General features: G+C 43.3%; 1 protein-coding gene across 1 annotated transcript in view; it reads left to right on the top strand.

Moving 5' to 3' along the window:
* LOC122802317 (protein YIF1B-A-like) overlaps nucleotides 1-24,039 on the top strand; it is a 764,428-nt gene that overhangs the window by 430,139 nt on the left and 310,250 nt on the right. Inside the window, exon 4 of the mRNA XM_044071990.1 lies at nucleotides 4,334-4,412. Coding sequence (XP_043927925.1) covers nucleotides 4,334-4,412 — 79 coding nt within the window. The remainder of the gene's footprint in view (nucleotides 1-4,333; nucleotides 4,413-24,039) is intronic.

The following is a 24,039-nucleotide window of genomic DNA, read 5'->3' as shown; positions in this document are numbered from 1 at the left end:
TGCTACTCCCCAAAACAGCAAATGTCCAGACTTCTTCAGCCTCTTCCCTCTATCAGGCCATCCCCCCAGAGACGCTCTGACCCAGGATTGGCCCCAGGGACTTCTTTATGCCTTCCCTCCATTTCCTCTGATCCCTCAGGTGATCCAGAAACCTACCGTTTTGAGAGCCAAATTGATTCTCATTGCCCCTTACTGGCCTCGACAAGTTTGGTTCCCGTTCCTCCATCGTCACCTGTTGGTGCAGCCGTGGCATCTGGACCCAGTGCCAGATCTACTGATTCATCAATCCGGTCAGCTGCACAGGTCAATTCCTTCTCTCAACCTCACAGCATGGTTGCTCCACTTCCTTCCTTAGCCAGGCTTCCTTTGATCTCTAACCCAGTTAGAGATATCATAGTAGCTTCACTAAAATCCTCTACCAGGAGGATTTACACAAGCAAATGGAACGTTTCTCTTATTGGGCTAAGGCCCAAAATATTGATCCTTTCACTGCCCCTGTTCAGGCAGTTCTGGACTTCTTAGCAGAGATTTTTAATGCAGGCTCCTCTTCTTCAACAGTCAGAGTTCAGTTGGCTGCTATTTCTAATTTTCATGTCGGGATAGCAGATCATAATATTATGTCCCATAGACTCTGCAGGGCCTTCTTGAAAGGAATTTTCCTACTAAAACCTCCAATCAGGAATCCTCCTCCTCAGTGGGATCTAAATTTGGTGCTGACATCATTGATTCTTCCCCTTCGAGCCAGCTGTTTCTTGTTCCTTGAAATATCTTTCTTGGAAAACTTTATTCCTAGTGGCTATTACATCTGCCAGGAGGGTGTCGGAACTTCATGCTCTTTCAGTTCGACCCCCCTATTTGATTTTTCACAAAGGCAGAGTATCTTTGAGAACTAATCCATCCTTTTTACCTAAGGTCGCTTCAAAAAACAATCTGAATCAATCCATTGATCTCCCCGTATTCTTTCCAAACTATTCAGATAGAGCTGAACAAAAGCTACATTATCTTGACGTCCACCGTCAGCTCAGATATTATTTGGACAGAACAAAAAAATTTAGAAAATCTGATCAACTTTTTGTTTCCTATGCGGATAATAAAAAAGGCCTTCCTGTTTCTAAAGTGACTTTGTCCAGATGGCTTTCTTCGGTCATCACTGACATTTATACGATCAGGGGAAAACAGCTGTGCTCAAAACCTAAAGCACATTCAACTAGGAGTTTAGCTACTTCTACAGCTTTTCAAGCTAGACTGCCTTTGGATACTATTTGTGCAGCGCCACTTGGGCCACTCCTCACACTTTGTTTCCCATTACAAATTGGACTTGGCCTCCAGGGACAGAGCCAGTTTTGGCTCTACAGTCCTCAAGAGTTTGTTCCATTGAGCCACCCAGGATAGAGGTGCTAGGGACGCAGTCCCATCAAGCAAGAATGAAGGCGAGATTGACAACTTAACATTAAGAAGTTATGTACCTACCATAACGTTCCATGTTAGTTGTCTTCTCTCGCCTTCTTTCTTGCGACCCTCCCTCCTTCCCCCTGGCCTGGACAGACCTTGTATAAGAAACTATTATGCTAAGACCATTCAGACCTGGTCCTTTTTCCATCTGTAAGTTTCTTCTTCCTTTGCGAAGTTTTGTTTATGCTTGGTGTGATTGCCCTTTTGTCAACAAACGAGATCTGGGTACTTCCTGCCTTGCATCATGGGATATGGGGCTGCCTCGAGCTGGTAAAAGGAGTTCTCGAGCTAAAGCAAGTGCCGAGTCGGAGCCGAGGGATCGGCTCCGAACCCATCAAGCAAGAAAGAAGGCGAGAGAAGACAACTAACATGGAACGTTATGGTAGGTACATAACTTCTTATTCTGGTCGCTATTGCCTGTACTAGGAGGGTTTTGGAATTTACAGGCCTTGTCCATAAAATTCCCGTACATGATTTTTCATAAAGATAGAGTTTCTCTTCGAACCAATCCATTCTTTCTTCTAAGGTGGCATCACCAGTCAATATCAATCAGTCTATAATTTTGTCTGTGTTCTTTCCCAATTTTACCAACAAAATGTGATGCAAACTGCACATGTTGGATGTTCACAGACAGTCACGATTCTATTTACACAGGACAAAAAAATTTCGTAAATCTAATCAATTGTGTGTTTCATTCTATAGACCCTTTTTGGGCAAACCTATTTCCAAGGTCACGATAACTAGATGGATTTCTTCATGCATCCTGCAGGTCTACAAGGACAAAGGCATGTCTCCTCCAGGTCAGGTTAAAGCTCATTACACTAGGTCCATGGCTACATCTGCAGCTTTCTGGCCTAGGGTGTCTTTGAATGACATTTGCTCAGCAGCTACTTGGTCCTCATCTCGTACGTTTATCTCCTGTTATAAATTGGATTTGACATCTAGAAGGAGAGCATCCTTTGGCTCTGTGGTGCTCCGGAATATCCTTCCATGAGGACCACCCAGTAATTAGTAGTTGGGGACTCTGTCCCACAGGTCGAAGATCAAATGAAGTAAACTACTTCAGATAAAGAAGTTATGTACTCACCATAACGTTCCATCTGAGTAGTTGTACTTCATTTGTCTTCAACCATCCCTCCCTCTTTCCCCAGGACCTTTGGTTGCATGTTCAGCCTACAGGCTGTAAGTAAAGGTCACAAGTATGTTATCAGGTCGGGTTATAAGTGTAAGTTCAGCAAACTCGATCTGGGGATGGAAGGCAAGAGAGGTGTATTATGGGTAAGGGGAGGAGTCTGCAGCTCGGAGCTGATGCTAGTAATCTTTACCGGCTCGGATCCAATACGGATCCATATTCCCACAGTTTGAAGACAAATGAAGTACAACTACTTAGATGGAACGTTATGGTGAGTACATAACTTATTTTAAATGTCTATTGCCTTCATTCTACACGTGTAATCCAGTGTAATGAACTTAATCACTTAGTACAGATCTGTGCAGCTTTTTATGTAACAGTGAAATTGCTGAACAAGGTCTTGTGGCTGAAACCAGGAATCTATGTTCCAGAGTTGGTGACTGGGATAACTCCTGTCTCCGCCACATCTAGCCACTTTCCTGAGCTGATATGTGATGTAACAGCCATTCATAGCACTTTATTCATTGTTTAACCATGGTGCTTCTGGGAGGTTCCCTATTAAATAAACAAATGTTTGAAATTTCAAACGCCACTTTATCGACGGCTTATTGTCGAAAAGGTCAAATCCCAAAGACACGGAACAGAGACCCCCCCCCCCCCGGGGAAAAAATCACTGGGCCATTTTCGGGACTTTGTTGTTTCCTCCACTGTGGTGCGATCTCGGAGTTGGTATATTTAAGTAGGGGGTGTGGGGGGCACAACCCCCCACATCAGTGGGTGTGGGGGCGAATCCCCCAACTTTATTTTCTGTTTTTGTTTGTGGACCAGCATTTTTTTTTTTCCCTAGGAAAAAAATCGTTCCATCTGTAGGATTTGGATATTCATTTAGTTGTCGATAAAGCAGTGTTCAGAATTTCAAACTTTCATTTATTTAATAGGGAAGCTTCTGGGATGATGCTGTGGAATTTAGTGCGCCTTTCTTTTTGCATTCCATGGGCTGTGGAGAATCCTGTTTTTTATAGCTGGGGTCCAGGGCTTACATCTGCTTGCATACCTGCTTTGTGTGTGGATCAGGATAGCAGTCACTGTGTTTCTCATTTGTTTTTTCTTTGTTTTTCCAATAATTTGTAAATGCTTTTTTGGACATTTTAGATCATGTTTTTAGGCATTTTAGCCACATTCTGTTTGAGCAGTTAAAATATAATCATTGTATATGAAATTTAGATTTATTTTGTGCAACTAGTTGGCATTGGTTTGATGAAAGATTTTTGCTAACTGCTACCATGTGATTGTAAAAAAGTTGTTAAAAGCGTAGCAAGCAATGAAGCAACTGATTTTATGAATTTCAAAACTGTAAGATTTTTTTTTTTTTTAATAAGGACGTGGAAAGATAAAAAAAAAGAAGGTAGTGTACTGATCCAGTTAACCTCATTAAAGTAGTGCTAGTGCTCCAAGAATGTAAGCACCTGTTAAATTTGCCACTAAAACTGTGTTCAGGCATGAGAAAGATTTTATATTGGAGAGTTATAACTCCGTATCTATGCTTTATAGAAAAGCAGTATTCCATAATTTGACATTTGTCTCCTTACCTTTTTTAGGTCTGTAAGACGGTTTGTGAATACCTGTTTACTTTGCAAACTGGCATTATTCACATTAAGAGCTTACTTTCTCAGCTGAATAATTGAATGATTTGTTTTAAAGTTATAAATTCCATCTAACTGGTAATTTTTTCCTGTTTGATATCATCAGAATTGGGAAGTGATGTATCAGCAAGACACTCCTGTTGCCCCAAGATTTGATATTAATGCTCCTGACCTGTACATTCCAGGTATGTCTTCACTGCGGCAATTTGTTTCAGTTTATTTGTATGCTTGTTATCTCTCAGCTAATCAAGAATGATGAAACGTAGTAAACTAAGAGAAAGGATTAGTATTAAAGGAGAGGAGTGCAGTAACAGTGCAGGATGCCACTTCTGATTTTTTTCTACAGCATTTCTTCTGTTAAGAGTGAAACTCTCATAACTTTTTTTTTTTTTTTTTTTTTTTTTTAAACTGTCCAGGTCTAAGGACCCCTCGACCATGATACCTCTTGCTGATTTGTTAGTAGCATTTAGGAGGACTGATTCGCTCACCCTTCCCATTTCTTTACTACCACTGTCCTGCACATTATTAAACTCTGAAGCGTATGTCTGTTCAGTGAGCTGTGATTTATATTTGCGTTGTCTTCAGTGTCAGTCATGATTAGGAAGGTAGCTAAGAACCCCATTTTCCTCAATTTTCTCTTCATTTCTTTTGGATTCTATATTACTCATGTTCTATATACTTGGTTAGTAGTCCAGTGTTTATGTATGTGAATTGCTGTATTTGATACAACTATTTTTCATGTTTCTACCATTTGTATTACTTGTTGCTTGATCTAATACTGACCATGAATAGCACTATTGTGTGGCTATTTGTTAATATTGAGCCTTGCAGAGTTTGTGATTTGTTTCTTTTGCCATAGGTAACCATAATCCATCCCATCCATCTCTTTATCCACCAGACAAGTATCCAGAGTGATGGATAAGCTGGGTAGTCAGTATTGCGCATCCACTGCATTTTTCTTATAGTTGGTAAACTTTGTTTTTAAGAGTATGATATTGCTGATGAAGTGCACCAAGCTGTGAAATGCCTGTGAAGTTGGCCAGTTAAAGATGAGCTTTTATTGCAGTCTTCACCTGCATTGTCCATGACCAACCATATGATGTGCAACTTCTGTAAAGCTGCAGAACATTTGGCCCCAGCCTTGGGATGCAGCATTGTTGTGTGATGATGCATGTACCTTTATGGACAGCACCCCTATTAAAGGTCATTCCATAGCTGGACCCCAGATGTCAAGGCTGTTTTGAGATTGTGGACAAGGACAAAACCCCTAACTGCTGCTGGTGTCAAGTTCCAGCAGATGTTCTTCATGTTTCACTGTTGCAGTCATCACATTTGGGCTATCTGCTTGCAGTAGCCTCAGTCGGCCTGATTATCAAAGTCTTGGGTCCTGTGTCGGTTGCTGTCCCATCGTCCATGACGTCAGGTAGTCAGGAGTATAAAGCATGCAGCCGACGCCATTACATCAGTCTTTCTTGCCGTGCGGTGCCCAAAGCAGTTCACAAGTGCTGGTTGGCCGACTCCTGAAATTTTCATTTTCAAGTTTCAGAACCGAAGTCTTCAACTAAAGCTAAGTACCCAACTTTTTTTCTTGCTCTAAACTGATGTCAGTAAAAGTCAATAATTGTATTTAAGATTTTCATTCGTACTGTATTCCTTGCCTAGGCCCTGACCACGACGTACCTCGCTGTCAGTTTTGTGCCTTATTTAAACCACAAACTATTCGTCGTCAGTATATTTTCACTTCTAAATATTTTGGTGCATGGTTCAGTTATCCAGGTATGTCTTCGGTAAGCCACCCTACTACCGACATTCCAAAAAAACGCAAAGATGAAGACAGAGACAGGCTGCCTAGTTCCAAAGCTGCCGACGACACTTCTCCTAAGCTAGTCACCAGTTCGCCGGTACTAAGTGAGGCACTTTCACAGCCCCTGATACCCAGTACTTCAGATTCTCAGGCCTCTACTGAGACCCATTTGGAGTCCGGTATGCCGCAAGATGCTTCAACTGTGGAACCTGTGGATGTCTCTAACTTGGATGGGTCTGGAGCCGCTGTGTAGGCACTGGCTTCTGAGGGTGTATTCAGGCCTACTGAGACCCATTTGGAGTCTGGTATGCCGCAAGATGCTTCAACTGTGGAACCTGTGGATGTCTCTACCTTGGATGGGTCCGGAGCCGCTGTGCAGGCACCGGCTTCTCAGGGTGTATTCAAGCCTACTATCTTTCATATTAAACTGACGTCATATTCTTCTTCAAGGCCTAAAACAAAAACCATGCCTAGGAAACCCAACGCCCAGACCGCATGGTCAGGCCTTTATGCTTAAAAAACAAATAAGAATGGCTGAAGACCTTCTTACCTTAATCAGGGGAAGCCAACCCCCCCTAGGACTGACTTTGCTTATGATATTTCTGACCAGGATTCTGAACTTTCTGTCTCCTCTGATGACCAGGATTTACCCTTATCTACCTATGAGGATTCTGGTGCAGAGGACTCTATTCCCTCTGCTTCTCCCCCAGAGAATTTTTCTTTTGGTGAAACCTTGCATACTCTTAGGGAGCACTTTCACTGGGAAAGCCAGGATTACTCTGATTCTAAAAAGAGGCTTAGAGATTTCTTACTCCTGCCCCAACACAGGCCTTTAGCTATCCTTCCTGTGCTGGACATTGTTGATGATGCCTTTTCGGAATCTAGCTTGGTTCCTGACTCTTTACTTCCTGCTCCCAGAAAACCTGATAGACATTACAGGGTTCCTGATTCTCACAAGTTCCTTTTTAAAAATCCTACTGTGGATCCTGAGACCATTTCACAGGGACCCAAGGGCATTAAGGCTACTACAGACAAAAATCCTACCCCCTCTGATAGAGATTCCAGGGCCCTGGATAGATGGGGTAAGAAGGTATACACCTCTGCAACCTTGGCCATCAGGGCCTTAAATTGCCAGTTTCATATGTTAAAGTATCAGCAGCATATTATTGGATTGCTTAAACAGAAAATTATGTTGATTCCTGATTGTGCTGAAAATAAGGATTTACAGGATTTAATGCATTCTGTTGAACAGGTTGGAAAACATACTTTGCAATGTGGTTTTGATTTACTGGAGGCATCTTGCAGGGCTGCTGTCACCTGTTCTATACTTAGAAGGCATGCTTGACTTAAGGAGCAATCTTTGCCAGATCATGTTAAAACTAAATTGCTGGATGCTCCCTTAAATCAGGACCGCCTGTTTGGCAACAAAGCAGAAGGCGTTCTTAAACAGATGGAGGAAAAAGCTAAATCTATGCAAACTGTTAAAGATTTCTTACAATTGCAGCCTCCAAGATTTAGTAGGCATTAGCCCTCAAAAAATTGGTCCTTTCCGGCCTCTTCCAGGCCTTCTCATTTCAAAGCCAGAACCAGCAGAACAACCAGGCTTCGGTCCCAGGGTACGCACAGGACTATGCAGTAGGGGGCTCCCACTTCCAAATCAGGGAGTAGTAAGACTCCCCCCCCCCCCCCCCCCCATGGTAAGCTGTCTCAATGACTTTAAAACTTCCAAGCACTTCTCAACTGACTGCTCCTTTAGGGGGAAAGATTGCTCTACAAACAAAAAAAATGGGAACTCATTACCCAGGACAAATGGGTTTTAAACATAGTTTCCCTAGGATACAGATTTCACATCCACACGTTACCAACCCCAAACGGTTGGCCAGATCTACCCCCAAATCAGTGGGCAGAGGCTTAAAAGCAAATACTCTCTCTCTTAAGATTAAAGTCTATCCAGACTGTACCAGAAGAGGAAAAGGGACAAGGCTTCTACTCAAGACTTTTCCTGGTACCCAGAAAAAACAACTCGTGGCGTTCTATCCTGGACCTTTGTATCCTAAACACCTTTTTGGTGATTCCAAAATTCAAGATGCTAACTCTTCACCAGTTGCTTCCCATAATAGGCAAAGATGCCTGGTGGGCAACACTGGATTTAAAGGAAGCCTACCTGCACATCCCAATCAGGGAATCTTGCAGAAGATACCTATGCTTCAAAGCAGGCTGCATGCACCATCAGTTCTCTGCACTGCCCTTTGGCTTATCTCCTGCACCCAGAGTATTCACAAAGTGCCTATCTTCAGTCATTGCATTTTTCAGGCAAAGAAATATTCAAATGTACCCACACCTGGACGATTGTCTAATTCAGGCAAAAAGCCAGGACATACTTTTGAATCATCTGGCATTTGTACAAAAGGTGCTAACTTGTCTGGGGTACACCATAAATGAAAAGAAATCACAGCTTGTACCATGTCAGCAAATTATATTCCTGGGAGCAAGCTTGAACACAACTTCCCAGATGGCTTTCCTAATGCCAGAGAAACAAACTCATTTGACAACTTACTTCAAACTAGTGGCCACAAAAACCCTGCTGTCTGCAAGGCAAATACTGCAAGCCTTGGGGTTCATGGCCTCGTGCATTCTACTAATTCCATATGGAAGACTGAATATGAGGAAACTACAGTGGTATCTAAAAAGCCTATGGTGTCAACATTCTCAGGATCTAAAAGCAATGATTCTTATCATACCTTGCCTACGGTTAGAATTCCTTTGGTGGGCAGAGGCCTGCCACCAAAACAAGGAACTACCATTCACTCTACCCCCTGCTGCCCAAACCCTAACAGACGCATCAGAATATACATGGGGGCTCACCTGGCAGGAAAGTGCATTCAAGGCAAATGGAACCCAAGTCAAATGCACCTGCATATCAATCAAAAAGAAATTTTAGCTGTACAGAATGCTCTGACAGCCTTCAAGGACCACATTCTTCTAGGACAATTAATGGTAAAGATGGACAACACCACTGTTATGTGGCACATAAACATGCAGGGGGGTACACATTCCTATCCCCTCTGCAGACTAGCCATAGCTCTGTGGAACACAACCTTGAGCTACCAAGAGCATCTACAGGCTCAATTTCTGCCAGCAAAACTTAATGTACTGGCAGACGAACTAAGCAGAAATCTCATGGACCCACACGAGTGGAAACTGGAACCAAAGACTTTCAACATATTGATAAACAAATGGGGGAGCCCAGATATAGACCAGTTTGCCTCCCCACAGAATTACCAGTTGGACAAATTCTGCACAAGGACTCCCCACAAGCAAGCATGGAAAGTGGATGCTCTGTTCTTCAGCTGTAAAAAACTGTCAGCTTATGCCTTTCCTCATCTGCCTCTCCTCTCCAAAGTACTACTAAACATCAAACAGGACAAACCAAGGATGATACTGATTGCACCAGACTGTCCACGCCAACACTGGTACCCCATCTTGCGCAGTGTCTCACAGCTAGCCCCATGGCACCTGCTTCAGACCCCTACCCTGTTGTCACAGCAGGAGAGCCAGATTCTGCACCCCCAGCTTTAAACCCTGAACCTGGTAGCCTGGCTAATTACCTAATGTCTCCGTTACCATCCCTCAGTAAACAAGTGTTGGATGTCATTTTGGAGGCTAGGAGGCCTAGTACTAGGAAAATCTTATGCTAAAAAATTTAAGAGTCTGTGCCTGGAACCAAACTCAAAGGATGGCCACAGCAATGCCCAATTTACCTCAGATTCTTCAATACTTAACTGAGATGCTTCACAAGGGCCTTTCCTTTTCTTCCATCAAAATTCACACCTCAGCCATTTCGGCTCATTAAAGCGCAGAACCACCCCTCTTTTCTCACCCACTGCTCAAGCAGTTTCTCAGAGGGGCCAAAAACTTAAGGCCACCCAGAAGAGCCCCAACTCCAGCCTGGAACCTTAACTTTGTATTGGAAAAACTCACTCTGCCTCCTTCTGAGCCAGTTGCAAGTGCAGAGTTAAAATTCCTTTCTTGGAAAACCGCTTTCCTTTTAGTAATCACTTCACTTCAGCAAGAAGGGTATCTGAATGACAGGCCGTTATGGCAGTGGAGCCCTTCATCATCTTTCATGTGGACAGGGTGTCCCTCAGAACCAATCCCCTCCTTCATACCGAAAGTGGTATCCAGTGTGGCTCTTAATCAATCCATTCATTTGTCAACCTTCTTTTCTAATCCACAGAACAAAGGGGAATGGATACTGCACTCCTCAGATGTGCACAGACAACTTAGATTTCACTTGGACAGGACTAAACTTCAAGGGGAATCTGAACAACTGCTGGTGGCACTTGCTTCAGGAGTAGAGGGGAAGGCTATTTCAAAGCAAACCATTTCTAAATGGATAGGCCATTGCATTCATTTCTGCTATAAGCACCATGGAAAACCTATCCCACAGGGGAATAGACTCCATTCACCCAGGGCTGCATCTATGTCTACAGCCTTTCTCAGAGGTGTGCCTACCAGAGACATCCTAGAAGCTGCTACCTGGAGTTCTGTACATACTTTCACCAAGCATTACCATTTGCCAATTTTCTCTAAATCCAGAGCTGGCTTTGCCACTGCAGTCTTGCAGGACCTTATAGCTGGTCCTAATGCTATCTAAATTCCTCCTCCCATTCTTAGCTTTGGGAATCTACCCAAATGTGATGACTGCAACAGTGAAACATGAAGAACATAGTACAGTTGTGTACACTTACCATAAATGTAGATGTTCGAGTGTATTCACTGTTGCAGTCCTGGTTACCTTCCCTCCAGCCCCCTGACTTCTTTTGGCTACACCTCTACGCTCCTTTACTATGCTTAAAAGCTTTTTGGTGTATTTGCTTTTTTGTTGGAGGTATAACCTTGTATATATATGTATTTAATTGCTCCCCATTAGGGGGGCACCTGACATCTGCGGCAAGAAAAACTGATGTAATGGCGTCGACTGCATGCTTTACACCCCAGACTACCTGACGTCACGCAAGATGAGAGTGCAACCGATGCAGGACCCAAGACTTTAATAATCCGGCCAACTGAGGGGTACTGCAAGCAGATAACCCAAATGTGATGACTGCAACAGTGAATACACTCTAACATCTAAATTTATGGTAAGTGTACACAACTGTACTTTTCAAATCTGCTTTTGTAGGATGCAGAAGAGTCAATGTGAGATGTGGTACAGTTGCAGCACACTACAGGTGCTGAAGAAAAAAATATCCAACCTCCGAGGCAACCAGGATAACTTCTAGAAAGGATGTGGACCTAAAGGCAAGGTTTTTTTTTTTTTAATAGCATTCAAGAAGCCATGACATCCTAGTGTTGGACAGTAGCAGCAGCCCTGACTCCTTGCCCAGCTGTCCCTTTCTGGAGGCAGCTTGAGTCCATCTGTTTCTCCTTCTGTCACCATGTAAATCTTTGACTGCAGACGGGTGAATTTGTACTGTTATAGCCAATGGATAAAAAAACCTTTTCAACGAGACCAGTCCTACCATTTCTTTTCAAACTGTATTCCATCCTGTCAATAACTGCTTGCAAGAAGGAAGGATGGCCAGGCTCCTCCAAAAGAAAATATGAGCAGTCCCGCCAGACCAGAAAAGGACAAGATTTTATTCCAGATATTCTTTAATTGTGAAAGAAAACTCTATACCTTGGGTTTATTTTCAGGCCTAATGGGTACTTTCATTCCCAAAGAAACCTTTAATGTGGTTATGGTGCAGTCGGGTCTTAATAGACTGGATATGTTGGTCAGGCTTGCAAGTTTGTTTTCTTTTTTTGCTCTACATCGAGACTGGATAGGATTTGAGGCAGTGTCTGTAGATATTTATCATTTGATCACTACCTTGGCAATGTACATTATATCCTGCTAAGGATACAACAGCCGGCCAGATTGCAAAGCTTAAGGGCACTTTCCAGAGACCCAAAATATTACTAGCTTGAGCAGAGCTGAAGAAAGAGTGGTTTGCGTGCAAAGTCCTTCTGAGCTTTCCTGCTCCCAGAGAGGAAAGCTCTTATCGGCTTTTGAGGATTGACGGTTTACGCTTATCCATTGCTGGACAGAAAATTTCCCTTTGAGGAAAATCCATCCATTCATATCTTATTTTCTGACTGTAAATTAACTTTTTTTCTGTAAAAACATTACTTCTAAGCTAGGGAAAATTATTTTTATAAACTCTCACTTGACTTTTAATTACTTTTTACTGGCAGGGTTACTTTTGAGGAAAATATTGTTAAAACTCAGTTAAAACATCCTTTTCCTTTGTAAGAGTTGTGATAAATTGTTTTGGGGGACTGGGATAAGTGTCTTAGTGCTTTTCACTGTTTTTGGTGGAGAATTTTACTTTTTTAGTACTTGCTTGTTTTACCGACTACTGCTGATGGTCTTCCAGGGAACTCGAGTATAGTTTTCAGCTTCACCTTGAAACTACCAATCCATTCTTCGGTTCTGTATTATTTCAGCTAAATAAAAGTAAAAAAAAATCCAAGCAGCCTTTGCCTCTTCAGCAGTCTACGAAATTACCTATGCTGCAGTGGCCATTTTTGCTTCCTCAGACAATTCATCTTTTTCCTTAGCTCTGTTTGATGTAGTCTTTAAAGCCAGCATGCACCAGGAGTTAGACACATCATCTACAGCGGTTTGAGTGCCCTTGCAGGGCAAAGGAGAACCACTCTTGTCAGTCTCTGAGGAAAGAACAGGGAATACCACTCTGCTAAGCCATACTGGGTTGTCTGTCACTGTGTAGGTTTTATCTGTCAAAAGAAGGTCTGCTTCATTATTGCCTTTCTCAGTTACTTGGACAGGAGTGGTTTCTTGAGCTTAGCTCAGGACATAGGCTCAAGAGCTTGAACTATCAAGTCTAGTGTTTCTGGTAAGAGAAAAAGGAATTCACTGTCTAAAGATTTTCAGAACATTGAACAGGAAAATGTTTGTGAGGGACAACTTCTATTTTCTGTCTGCGGGTTTCTAATTCTGACTCTGAAGAGAGTGATTTTTGTTATAGTCCCTTAGAAGGATATTATTTTTCTAAAACCATATCCAAAATTAATCCATTGTTTCAGGTGGAACATAAATATCTAACTAAGGAGGAACATCACTATTACTGCCATAATTCATAGGTTTATACTAGGCTAATGACCACCACGGTCTTTATAAGCCTAGACGTGAAACCCAACCCACTTTTGTCCCAGATTACTTTGGACACCTACATGGTGGAGATTGTTAGTAAGGAGGTACCCAAGGGTTATGTGGTGGTGGGGCATTCATTTACTTACTGTCAACTTGCCCATCAGACATGGAGGCCAGGCCAGGTGTAACTTTGCGATTTCCCCTCCATTGATCAGGGTTTTGTTTGAAAAGGGTCAGGGATGAACTCTTCATGTGGATAGGGAGCTTATTAAAGAGGACAAGGATCCTTTAAGATGCATATCCAGTATATTCTGTTTGTCATTGGCAAAGTTCAGGTCCTTGGATCTAGTGTTTCTGGTGCTGTTTGGTTTGGGGTTGTACAGGAGATCCATCAGAGCTATATCTGAGGAAGCCTTATATGCAAGCTATAGATTGCCTCTCAGTAACCTGTAAGATACTGAGCACAGAGATAGGGCCTTAAGGTGAACTGTGTAGGACATTTCCTGAACCTACTCCAGTTCCCCCTGTTTTTCCAGCTTTGGAAGATATATTTATTACAGCCTGTAACTTGCTGGACAGTCAGTTGGTCTGCCTGTAAGAAATCCGATAGATTGTATAAGCTCCTCAGTGTTGTACATTTTTATTTTCTAATCCAGATCAGACCCAGCAGTGTTTTCCTTGGTAAGTCCGGCAGCTGCAAAATATCAGGTAAATTGTAGTGTGTCCCCCCCCCTGACAAGGATGAGTAAGCCTTTGAAAGATTTGGGGAAAAATGTGTGTTATTCTCCAACAACTGTTTTTAGAATTTTTAACTTTGAAGCCCAAATGTTAAGGTTTATACTTGCTGATAGAGTATTTTCCCCTCGTCTGATCATCTTTGTGTAATCTTATTGTTTTTGTGTTTCAAGTTCATAGGTAAGTACTAGGCTAACGGCCCTGGAGCCATTGCAAGCCTAGCCCAATAGTGATGTCCTTCAAGGATGCATCTGCAGTCCTTACAAATGGGTTGTCCTGTCGTCAGGCAGCCCTTCGGTCGGCCGGATTCCAAAGTCTGGGTCTGGCCTCGGCTGATGTCGCACTTCACCCGACGTCATAGCTGCAGTTATTCGGGTATAAAGGTATCAGCCGACGCCATCTTCCTCAGTCTTTCTTGCCGCGGCCCAAGCAGAAGCTGTTCGCAAGTGCCGGTCGGTCAGAACCAGAGATTACTACTACCGAAGACTTCTAAAAAGCTAAGTACCCCGTTGGGGACTCTTTCTTGCCTCAGCCGATGTCAGAAAAAGTGAATAACTGTTTAACTTGTGGGAAACAAATACCTCATAAAGATTTCCACTCTTACTGCTTACCTTGTTTAGGCCCAGACCACGACGTAGCAGCTTGTCTAGCCTGTGCTTCTTTCAACCGACGGACGCTTAGACGTCGGTCGGAATTTGCTGAGGAGTTTTTCGGCTCCGCTTTTGCTTACATTATGCCGTCGGATACTCCGACTACGCAAATATCTAAAAAGCGCAAGGAAAAGGACCGACACTCGCGGTCCGCGGTTTCGGCCGAAACTGCGGTTAAGCCAACCGCGAGTGTCTCGGTTTCGGCTGAAACCGAGTCCACGGTTCTTCCTTCGGCCGAAAGCTTACCTCCTACTGAGGCCTCACCCAGCATGGTTGAATCTGCTACTGAAATCCCACCCGCTCTTGCAGGTTCTCAGGATTTATCTGATACTATCCCTTTGGATATTTCTACCCCTGCACGTGGAGCTGCTAGGCCACCTGCAACCATGTCGATTAAGGCCTTTGCCAGGGCTAAAGCAGCAAAATCTACCAAAACTGTGCCTGCTAAGACCCCCTCTCACAGGCCTAGCTCTAGTTCACAAATGCTTAGTCTAGCAGAGGATCTCATTTCCTTGATCCGGGGATCCCAACCACACCCAGACAGGGCCTCACACCCACCTCCAGAGAAGAGGCCTAGAGTAGAGCCCCCTGAGCCAGTTTCTACAGATGACTCCTCTGATGAATCAGATAATTCTAACCCTCCAGAGGGCCCTTTTTCTCCTTATGAAGACTCTGATGCTGAAGAGTCCATTCCTTCTGCCTCACCGCCTGAGGAATTTTCTTTTGGGGAAACCTTGCATGCTATGAGGGAACAATTTCAATGGCAGGGCCAGGATTTTTCAGACTCTAGGAAAAGGCTTAGAACCTTTCTGCATTTGCCACAGCATAGGCCTTTAGCCATTCCTCCAGTACTTACTGTTGTGGATGATGCATTTAATGATGCTTGTACTGCTCCTGATTCTCTTCCTCCGGCCCCTGCTAAGCCCGATAGGTACTACAGGGTTCCGGACACACATTATCATTTGTATAAGGCTCCATTTGCAGATCCCGAAACTTATCTCCCAGGGACCTAAGGCTGTAGCAGCTACCTCTGCCAAAAACCCCCTCCCCTCTGAAAGGGAATCTAGGGCCTTAGAGAGATGGGGTAAAAAAGTTTACACTTCTGCTACTCTTTCAGCTAGGGCCTTGAACTGTCAATTCCACATGATTCAGTATCAAGAATTTATGTTAGACCAGTTAACTAAAAAGCTGTCCTCGGATGAACCATTAGCCAAAAAATCTGTTCAGGAAATGGTACATAACATTCAGCAGGTCAGTAATCATTCCTTAAAATGCGGCTATGATGCACTGGAGGCTTCCTTTAGATCAGCCATGACTGGTACAGTGATCAGAAGACATGCATGGTTAAAAGAGCAGTCCTTACCAGACCATGTTAAATCAAAGCTCCTAGATGCTCCCATGGATAAGCTCAATTTGTTTGGCTCCCCTGCACAGCAGGTGCTGAAGAAGGTGGAAGAGAAAGCAAAATCTGTCCAGACAGTCAAGGATTTCTTACAGGTCCAACCTCCAAGGTTTAGCAGGAACTGGCCTTCCAAGAATTGGTCCTTTCCAGACACCTCCAGAGCTCCGAGAGGCAGGAATAGGTGCTCAAGAGGCAGGGGTCAATCCAGAGGTGCCTACAGGGGACGTCAGTGGCAGGCTAGCAACCAGCGAGGTACAGCCACAGATCCAGCCACCACAACTACCACAGGACAATCACAGTGACTTGGCTCTGGCACCGCCTACCAGGGAACAACTAAAAGCACCCTTAGGCGGGAAGCTAGCCTTATTTTCAGTAAACTGGCATTACATCACAGGAGACAAATGGATTTTACAGACAATAGACCAAGTTTACAGGTTTCACTTCCATACTCTACCAAGGAAGAGAGGAATGCCAAACCTACCTCCAAATCAAAAGGCAGAAGCTCTAAAACAAATAACTCACTTACTAAGGATGAGAGCTGTAGAAAAAGTACCATCTATGGAACAAGGGCAAGGATTTTACTCCAGACTTTTCCTGGTACCAAGAAAAGAAAACCAATGGAGACCTATTCTCGACCTGTCCGCTTTAAACACATACCTCATTGTCCCAAAATTCAAAATGCTGACCCTACAGCAACTTCTTCCCATGTTGGGCAAGGAGTCTTGGCTGGTAACTCTAGATCTCAAGGAGGCAAATACCTGCACGTCCCCATACGACCAAATTGCAGAAGATACCTCAGATTTCTTGCAGGATCAGAGCATTATCAATTCTCAGCATTGCCCTTTGGCTTATCTACTGCGCCCAGAGTGTTCACGAAATGCCTGGCATCAGTAATTGCTCATTGCAGGCTTCAGGGAATTCAAATCTACCCTTACCTGGACGACTGCCTGTTACAAGCGGACAACAAAAACAAGTTAACAAAAGACTTGAAAAGGGTCATTCATCTACTGCAAGCCCTGGGATACACAGTCAATATAAAAAAGTCAAGGCTGATACCATCCCAAAGGATAACCTTCTTGGGTGCAGAGCTGGACACATCAAAACAAATGGCATTCCTAACAGTAGAAAAACAGGAGCAACTCCTCTCTACTTCATGGCATTAACAAAGCAGAACCAGCTAACAGCAAGAAAAGTCCTGCAAGCCCTGGGTTACATGGCATCCTGCATAATATTGATTCCATATGCCAGACTACATATGAGAAAGTTACAGTGGTACCTAAGGAATTTATGGTCTCAGCACAAGCACAGCCTAGAAACCCAAATTCCAATAATTCCATGCCTGAAGCAAGAATTCCAATGGTGGGCTCAGGCCTGTCAATCAAACAAAGGACTGCCCTTCCACAGCACTCAACCAAGCCAGACCATCACAACGGACGCCTCAGACCTCGGTTGGGGGGTGCACATGCTGGACAAGTGCATACAAGGCTTATGGACTCAAGACCAACTGCACCTACGCATAAATCATTAATGCTGGCAGTAAAACTGGCAATTCAGACATTCAGACCATTTCTTCGACAGGGTCAACTGTTGATATGGACGGACAACACCATAGTTATGTGGTACATCAACAAACAGGGAGGCACACATTCATACCCTCTATGCCGGATGGCAATGGACCTCTGGAATGTGGCCCTGAGCTTCAACATTCAGTTACAAGCAATTTTTGTGCCAGGAAAAGAAAATATACTAGCAGACATCCTAAGCAGAACTACCACGGATGCCCACGAATGGATGCTGCATCCGGACATCTTCAAAACCATTACAGGGAAATGGGGACTACCAGAAATAGACTTATTTGCATCCCCACACAATCACCAACTGAAAAAATTCTGCACGAGGACGTACCACCCACTCGCTTGGAAAGTGGACTCCCTATCTTTCAGTTGAAAAAACCTGACAGCATATGCATTCCCACCTCTTCCTTTGATGCACAAGGTGCTATTGAAGATCAAAGAAGACCGTCCAAGGATCATCCTGATAGCTCCAGACTGGCCAAGGCAACATTGGTACCCATTACTGAGGAGTATGTCTCGGGAACAAATATGGCCTCTGCCCCTAGTTCCCTTACTGTTAACACAGAGCAACTTCAAAACCCTGCATCCAAACCTGAAAACACTGCAGCTGACTGCCTGGAACATTGCATAAGACCAAATAATCCAGATTTATCTCAAAGGGTTAAAGACATTATCTTGGAGGCTCGCAGACCCTCAACAAGAAAAAATTATTCAGCAAAATGGAAAAGGTATCTCATTTGGAGTACTGCAAAAGGAGAAAATGTGTCACTGGTAAACATAGCTAACATCCTGGAATACTTGGCAGAGCTCTTCCACAATGGCCTGTCCTATTCTTCCATTAAGATACATGCATCAGCTATTTCAGTAGAATACAACTTGGATCCTCCAGTCTTCTCACATCCTCTGCTCAGGCAGTTTCTGAGAGGAATTAAAAATGTAAAACCACCTAGAAAGCCACCATTGCCAGCATGGGACTTGAACTTTGTGCTAGAAAAGTTGACACTCCCTCCTTTCGAGCCAGCAGCAACAGCAGAATTACAGTACTTATCATGGAAAACTGCTTTCCTGCTTGCAATCACTTCAGCAAGAAGGGTTTCTGAACTACAGGCATTAATGGCAGTACAGCCCTTCCTGATCTTCCATCAAGATAGAGTGTCCATGAGAACTAATCCTACTTTTATGCCAAAGGTGGTCTCCAGGGTATCTTTAAACCAGGCTATCCACCTACCTACATTCTTCCCCAATCCACAGAACAGGGGAGAAAGACTGTTGCATACCTTGGATGTACATAGACAATTACGTTACTACCTGGACAGGACCAAGAGCAATAGAAAAACGGACCAGCTACTGGTAGCATATGCAACAGGAATGGAAGGGAAAGCAATTTCAAAACAGACAATCTCTAAGTGGATAGGAAATTGCATTAGATTTTGTTACTCTTACCATGGGAAGAAAACTCCAGAAAATATCAGACCTCACTCTACAAGGGCTACAGCCACTACCACAGCTTTTTTACGAGGAGTGGCTACCAAAGACATTTTAGAGGCTGCTACTTGGAGCTCCGTGCATACATTTGCCAAGCATTATAATTTACCCTTATACTCCAGATCCCGAGCAGGTTTTGCCACTGCTGTTTTGCAAGGGATCTTAACTACACCATAATCTTATTACTCCTCCTCCCCCAGATTGGCTATGGTATTCTACCCATTTGTAGGGACTGCAGATGCATCCTTGAAGGACATAGTACAGTTTTGTACCTACCATAAATGTAGATGTCTGATAGGCATGCATCTGCAGTCAGGATTACCCACCCTCCTTCCCCTCTGAGGTACTCCTAGCATATTTACCCATCTTCTAGCTAGCTGGGGGAATCTATTATGGTGTATTTGTTTGTATATATGTATATACATGTTTATTTTTATTTGCTCTCTCTTATTTGGAAACTTTTGCAATTATCCAAATTTAGCCTTCCTAGAGGGCACCTGGCATCTGGGGCAAGAAACACTGAGGAAGATGGCGTCGGCTGATACCTTTATACCCGAATAACTGCAGCTATGACGTCGGGTGAAGTGCGACATCAGCCGAGGCCAGACCCAGACTTTGGAATCCGGCCGACCGAAGGGCTGCCTGACGACAGGACAACCCATTTGTAAGGACTGCAGATGCATGCCTATCGGACATCTACATTTATGGTAGGTACAAAACTGTACTTTCCCAGTCATCTGGCTTACCAGATGTTAATTCCCTGTACCCCTATCTAGCAGTGAGATTGAATTGATCCCCGGGGTGAATTTCCTATTTCCTATCCAAGAGTATTGGGAGTCTCTGGGTTAGAAACATGTCCCTCCATCAGGTTCTGTTTAATGTGGTGATATGGTTGAGGTCTTTGGAGCGAGTAACACGGAGGGATTGGGATTTTTTCAGATGACGCATGTCAAGCAAAACTGGGTCAGACGTGGCTCTGTATGTGAAGCAGAGATCGCCTCTAAGTAGGCGATATGAGAGTTTGTCTGTCTGCATAAGGCACATGTTTGAGTCCTAAGATCCTCTTAGTGAGGAATTTCTGTGGCCTCTCCAGTTGTTGGAGGTGTCTAGTGAGGTACATGCCAAATGGGGCATTGTACTCTATAATGGGTCTGATGAGGGACGAGTAGAGAGATAATGACTTCTTTTTTCCTGGATGAGAAACCTTTTGTGATGAGATGTGCCACATAGAAGGACTTCCTAACTACAGTGGCGATGTGGTTGTCGAAGGAGAGGTTGCTGTCTACCTGTGTCCCTATATCTCTTATAACTTCTTCAGAGTTAAGTGGGTTCCATTCGATATGGTAATTTGTGGGCACCGTGTTTTTCCCGAAGGGAATGACTGCATTTTTTGGTGTTTAGCCTAAGGCCATGGGTTTGGCACTAGTTGTTGGTCTCCGTGAGGCCATTTTGTAGGATGTCCACATCAGCTTGAGAATCAATAATAGCTCCCAGTTTGCAGTTATCCACAAATTTGGTTAACTAGAGTCCCTTATTGTTGGCTTGAACTTCAGAAAAGTAGATACCAAACAAGAGAGGACCCAGAACCGATCTTTGTAGGACTCCACTTGTAACTGCCCGGTAGTCAGATTTGGAGTTGGCTACTTTCACCGTGTGGGTTCTGTTAGTGAGCCAGTTTGCAACCCATCTAGTGATGTAAGGGTTAATGCCCAGATTAGTGAGCCTATCAATGATTCCAGAGTGTGGGATGGTGTTAAAGGCTTTGGCTAGATCTAGGTAGGCTGTGTGGACATCCTTGCCTTCGTCCACTGCTCTGGTGACAGCTTCAAAGAAGTCCATCAGATTTAGCAGACATGATCTGCCTTTCACAAACCCAAACTGCGTGGGGTCCAGGGTTTGAAGGTCCCCTATATCCTTATTTATAAATTCCGTAATGATGCGTCCCATAGCCTTACAGATCAGGCTTGTCAAGCTGATAGGGTGGTAGTTCCCAGGGTCAGTAGTCGCATCCCCTTTGTGGAGTGGGATGACTGTAGCAGTGCACCATTCAGTGAGAACAAAACCTGAAGTGAGGCAGTAGTTGAACAGAGCACTCCGGTATGGTGCCAGTTCCTTTTGTAGTTCATGCAGGACGCTACCCGGTATATTATCTGGTCCCATGGAAACTGTGTTCTTAGCTTTGGTCAGTGCGGTTTTTACTTGTGCAGTCATAATAATAGGGAATTTGGTATTCCTCTGGTATGTGGATGGCCCCTTTAGGGGATGAGTGGGGAGTAAAATTTGCACTGAACCTGTCTATCAAGATATTGGCAGTGTGAGTTTGTTCAGTATAAGTGGTGCCATTGGGGTGTAGCTCCGAGCAAATCTGCTTATTATGCAGATTCTTGACAAAGCTAAAGAAAGCCTTGTGGTTGTCCTTAGTATCTGTAGCAATTTTGTTTTTGTAACTAGCTTTGGTGGATTTGATGAGGGATCTCAGTTTTTACTGAGATTTCCTAGAGAATGTTTGCAGTCATTGACGTTACTTTTCTCTGCACCAGTTTTTTCCTTCTGTTGTAGAGTTTGTTAATGGCAGGGATCCACCAGATTTGCTTCCTTTTTTTTAGATGAGAGCGTCTTGGTTCTGTTTGGTATGGCCCTATCTATGCAATTGTGTAGGTGTCCATGCAGTGCCTTGGTGTATGATTCAGCAGCCATACTCCCATTCCCCATTTCTATGGATGACGTGAAGCTTACCACTTCTGTCCTTAGAAGTTCAAAGTTAGCTTTGAAGAAGTTTTTTACTGTGGATTACTTTTTCGGGGGTGGGGGCAGGATGTGGATATCAATGGTGATTAACTTGTGGCCGGATCGAACCAGGGAGGGGTTTATCATAGGAGTAGAGCAGCGGTCCACCATGTTTGTAAAGACTAGGTCTAGAATGTTATTTCCCCTAGTGGGGGCGAGGATGAGTTGGTCTAAGGCATTGGAGTTGATGAGTTCCAGGAAATGGTGGGGAAAAGAGTTGGAGCAGGAGTAGTTCCAAGTTATGGAAGGGTAGTTAGTCTCCCCATATAAGGGTATTAGGCTGGACTTTGATGTTTTCCAGAGTGTCCAGGAATGCAGAGTGACAGTCCTAGGACATTGTGGGGGATCTGTAGCAGGCTACAACATGGACTGCAGTTTTGTCCAGTGTTAACTGTACCTGAAGTATTTCTGATGCGTTATGTTAGGCAACATGTCTGGAGGTGTGTGTGTCTTTTATGAAGATGGATACACCTCTGCCTTTGGGGGTTCGGTCATCACATCCCTTAGGGCTTTGTTTCAGATTTGGGGGCTGAAAGGTGTGATATGCATTGTAACCTGGTAGTTCAGGGGTGCTGTCAGGAGCCTTGAACCAGGTCTCTTTTACTGTACAGATGTTGATGTTCTCCAGTTTGAGGAGAGACTCGAACGAGTGCATTTTTGAGGAGTGACTAAACACTCTTTAAAATATGCTTGTGATTTAGCTGATGCTACTTTCAGGGCTACTGTTACTAAAAATGTTACGAGAAGCTTTGCTTGGTTGCCTACACAAAACCTTCCTGAAGATGTAAAAGTTGAAATTTTTAATTCTCCCTTCGATGCAGAGGCTGTGTTTGGGCCACCTGCTACAGAGGTCCTTAAAAAGTGTGATAAGAGAGGGAAGCTGATTCAGGGAGTCTCTCAGATTTTTCAGCATTCATTCTCCAAATTTGTCAAGGGTTTTACAATTACCTCTAGACCATTTTACAAAAAAGCAATGTAAGCAGACATAGCAAGCTGCTGTTAAATGGAATTTTAAAAAGCTGTTTCCAGGGGACTTCAAAAAGAAAAGAAATCTCCCAAAAAACAAGGACAGTCTAGTCTGAATAACTATTTATTTACAGAAATCCCTCATTGTCACCCTCGCAAAAATCTAATGTTGTTAATCATCTTTCCATTCATCACTGATGGATTTGATTCCGAGCCCTCGGAATTGAGTCGGCCATTTAGCAAGCTCGTGCCAGCCAAAACCTCTCGAGCTAAGCTTCTACCCAGAATGCCCATCTCCCTGTTACCTCAGATCTCATTTGCCACATAGCTGTAAAGTGGCTTTTCAGCCGAGCTCTCAGCTAAGTGGAAATTTATTTGATATTTTGTGTGAAAAACTTATTGAGATTTCTTTCTTTAGTGAGTGATTAGTATTTCTAGTGTTTTTTCTACTGTCAGACCTTGATCTTTTCTTCCTTGCTCTACCCGTTGGTAAACTTTCAAGTACCATTGTTGGTATTTATTTATTTTACATTTGTTGACCGGGCTAGTCCAGCTGGATTCATGTCCATTTTCAGTGGAGGCCCGAGGAGAAAAGCTCCAAGGATACAAACAAGATAATAAACATAAAGAATGAAGAATAAACACTTTTTACAAAGGCAATAAGCAAGAATGCAGTGATTTTAGTACAGGTAATACAAACGTAAAAAGAAGACAAGTAAAACACCTAAGTAAAAGGAAGGCATTAGCTGCTTTTAGTACAAAGTTAGGTGTTATGAAGTTCAATGTATAATGCATACTTGTTAAACCAAAAAATATATATATGTTTTTTTTTTTTTTTTTTTTAATTTTTAAGAGAACACTAGTAACTATAGAGGTATTAAGTTATTTGTAGTCAGATAGAATATTGTAGTGATGACTAGAGAATTATGATAGTGAATAGATGGAAGTAGTTAAGTCAGGATTGGTACAAGAGCATAGCCAGAATTTGTTCAGATGTATTAGGAGTTGTTTCTTGAAGAGTGGAAGAGTGGCTAGAGAGGATATGTGTGAGGGAAGATTATTCCATATTTTGCCAACTGAGTTAGAGAATAGGTGGTTACCTGCAGAGTTAGTGGTTCTAGTAGTGTTAACTTGTAACTTCTCTGAAGAACGTAGTTGTTTCAGGTTATTATAGGGAGTTAGGAGGCTGCTAAGAGCAGGTGTTTTTGATGGTTGATATAGGATTTTGTGTGCTATTAGGAGTTGTTGAT

The sequence above is a fragment of the Protopterus annectens genome, chromosome 1.part0 (assembly GCF_019279795.1).
Source record: "Protopterus annectens isolate FY-2018-M chromosome 1.part0, PAN1.0, whole genome shotgun sequence".
NCBI classification, from domain to species: Eukaryota; Metazoa; Chordata; order Ceratodontiformes; family Protopteridae; genus Protopterus; species Protopterus annectens.
The sequence above is the reverse complement of the archived record's forward strand: the minus strand, read 5'-3'. Positions and strand labels throughout refer to the sequence as shown.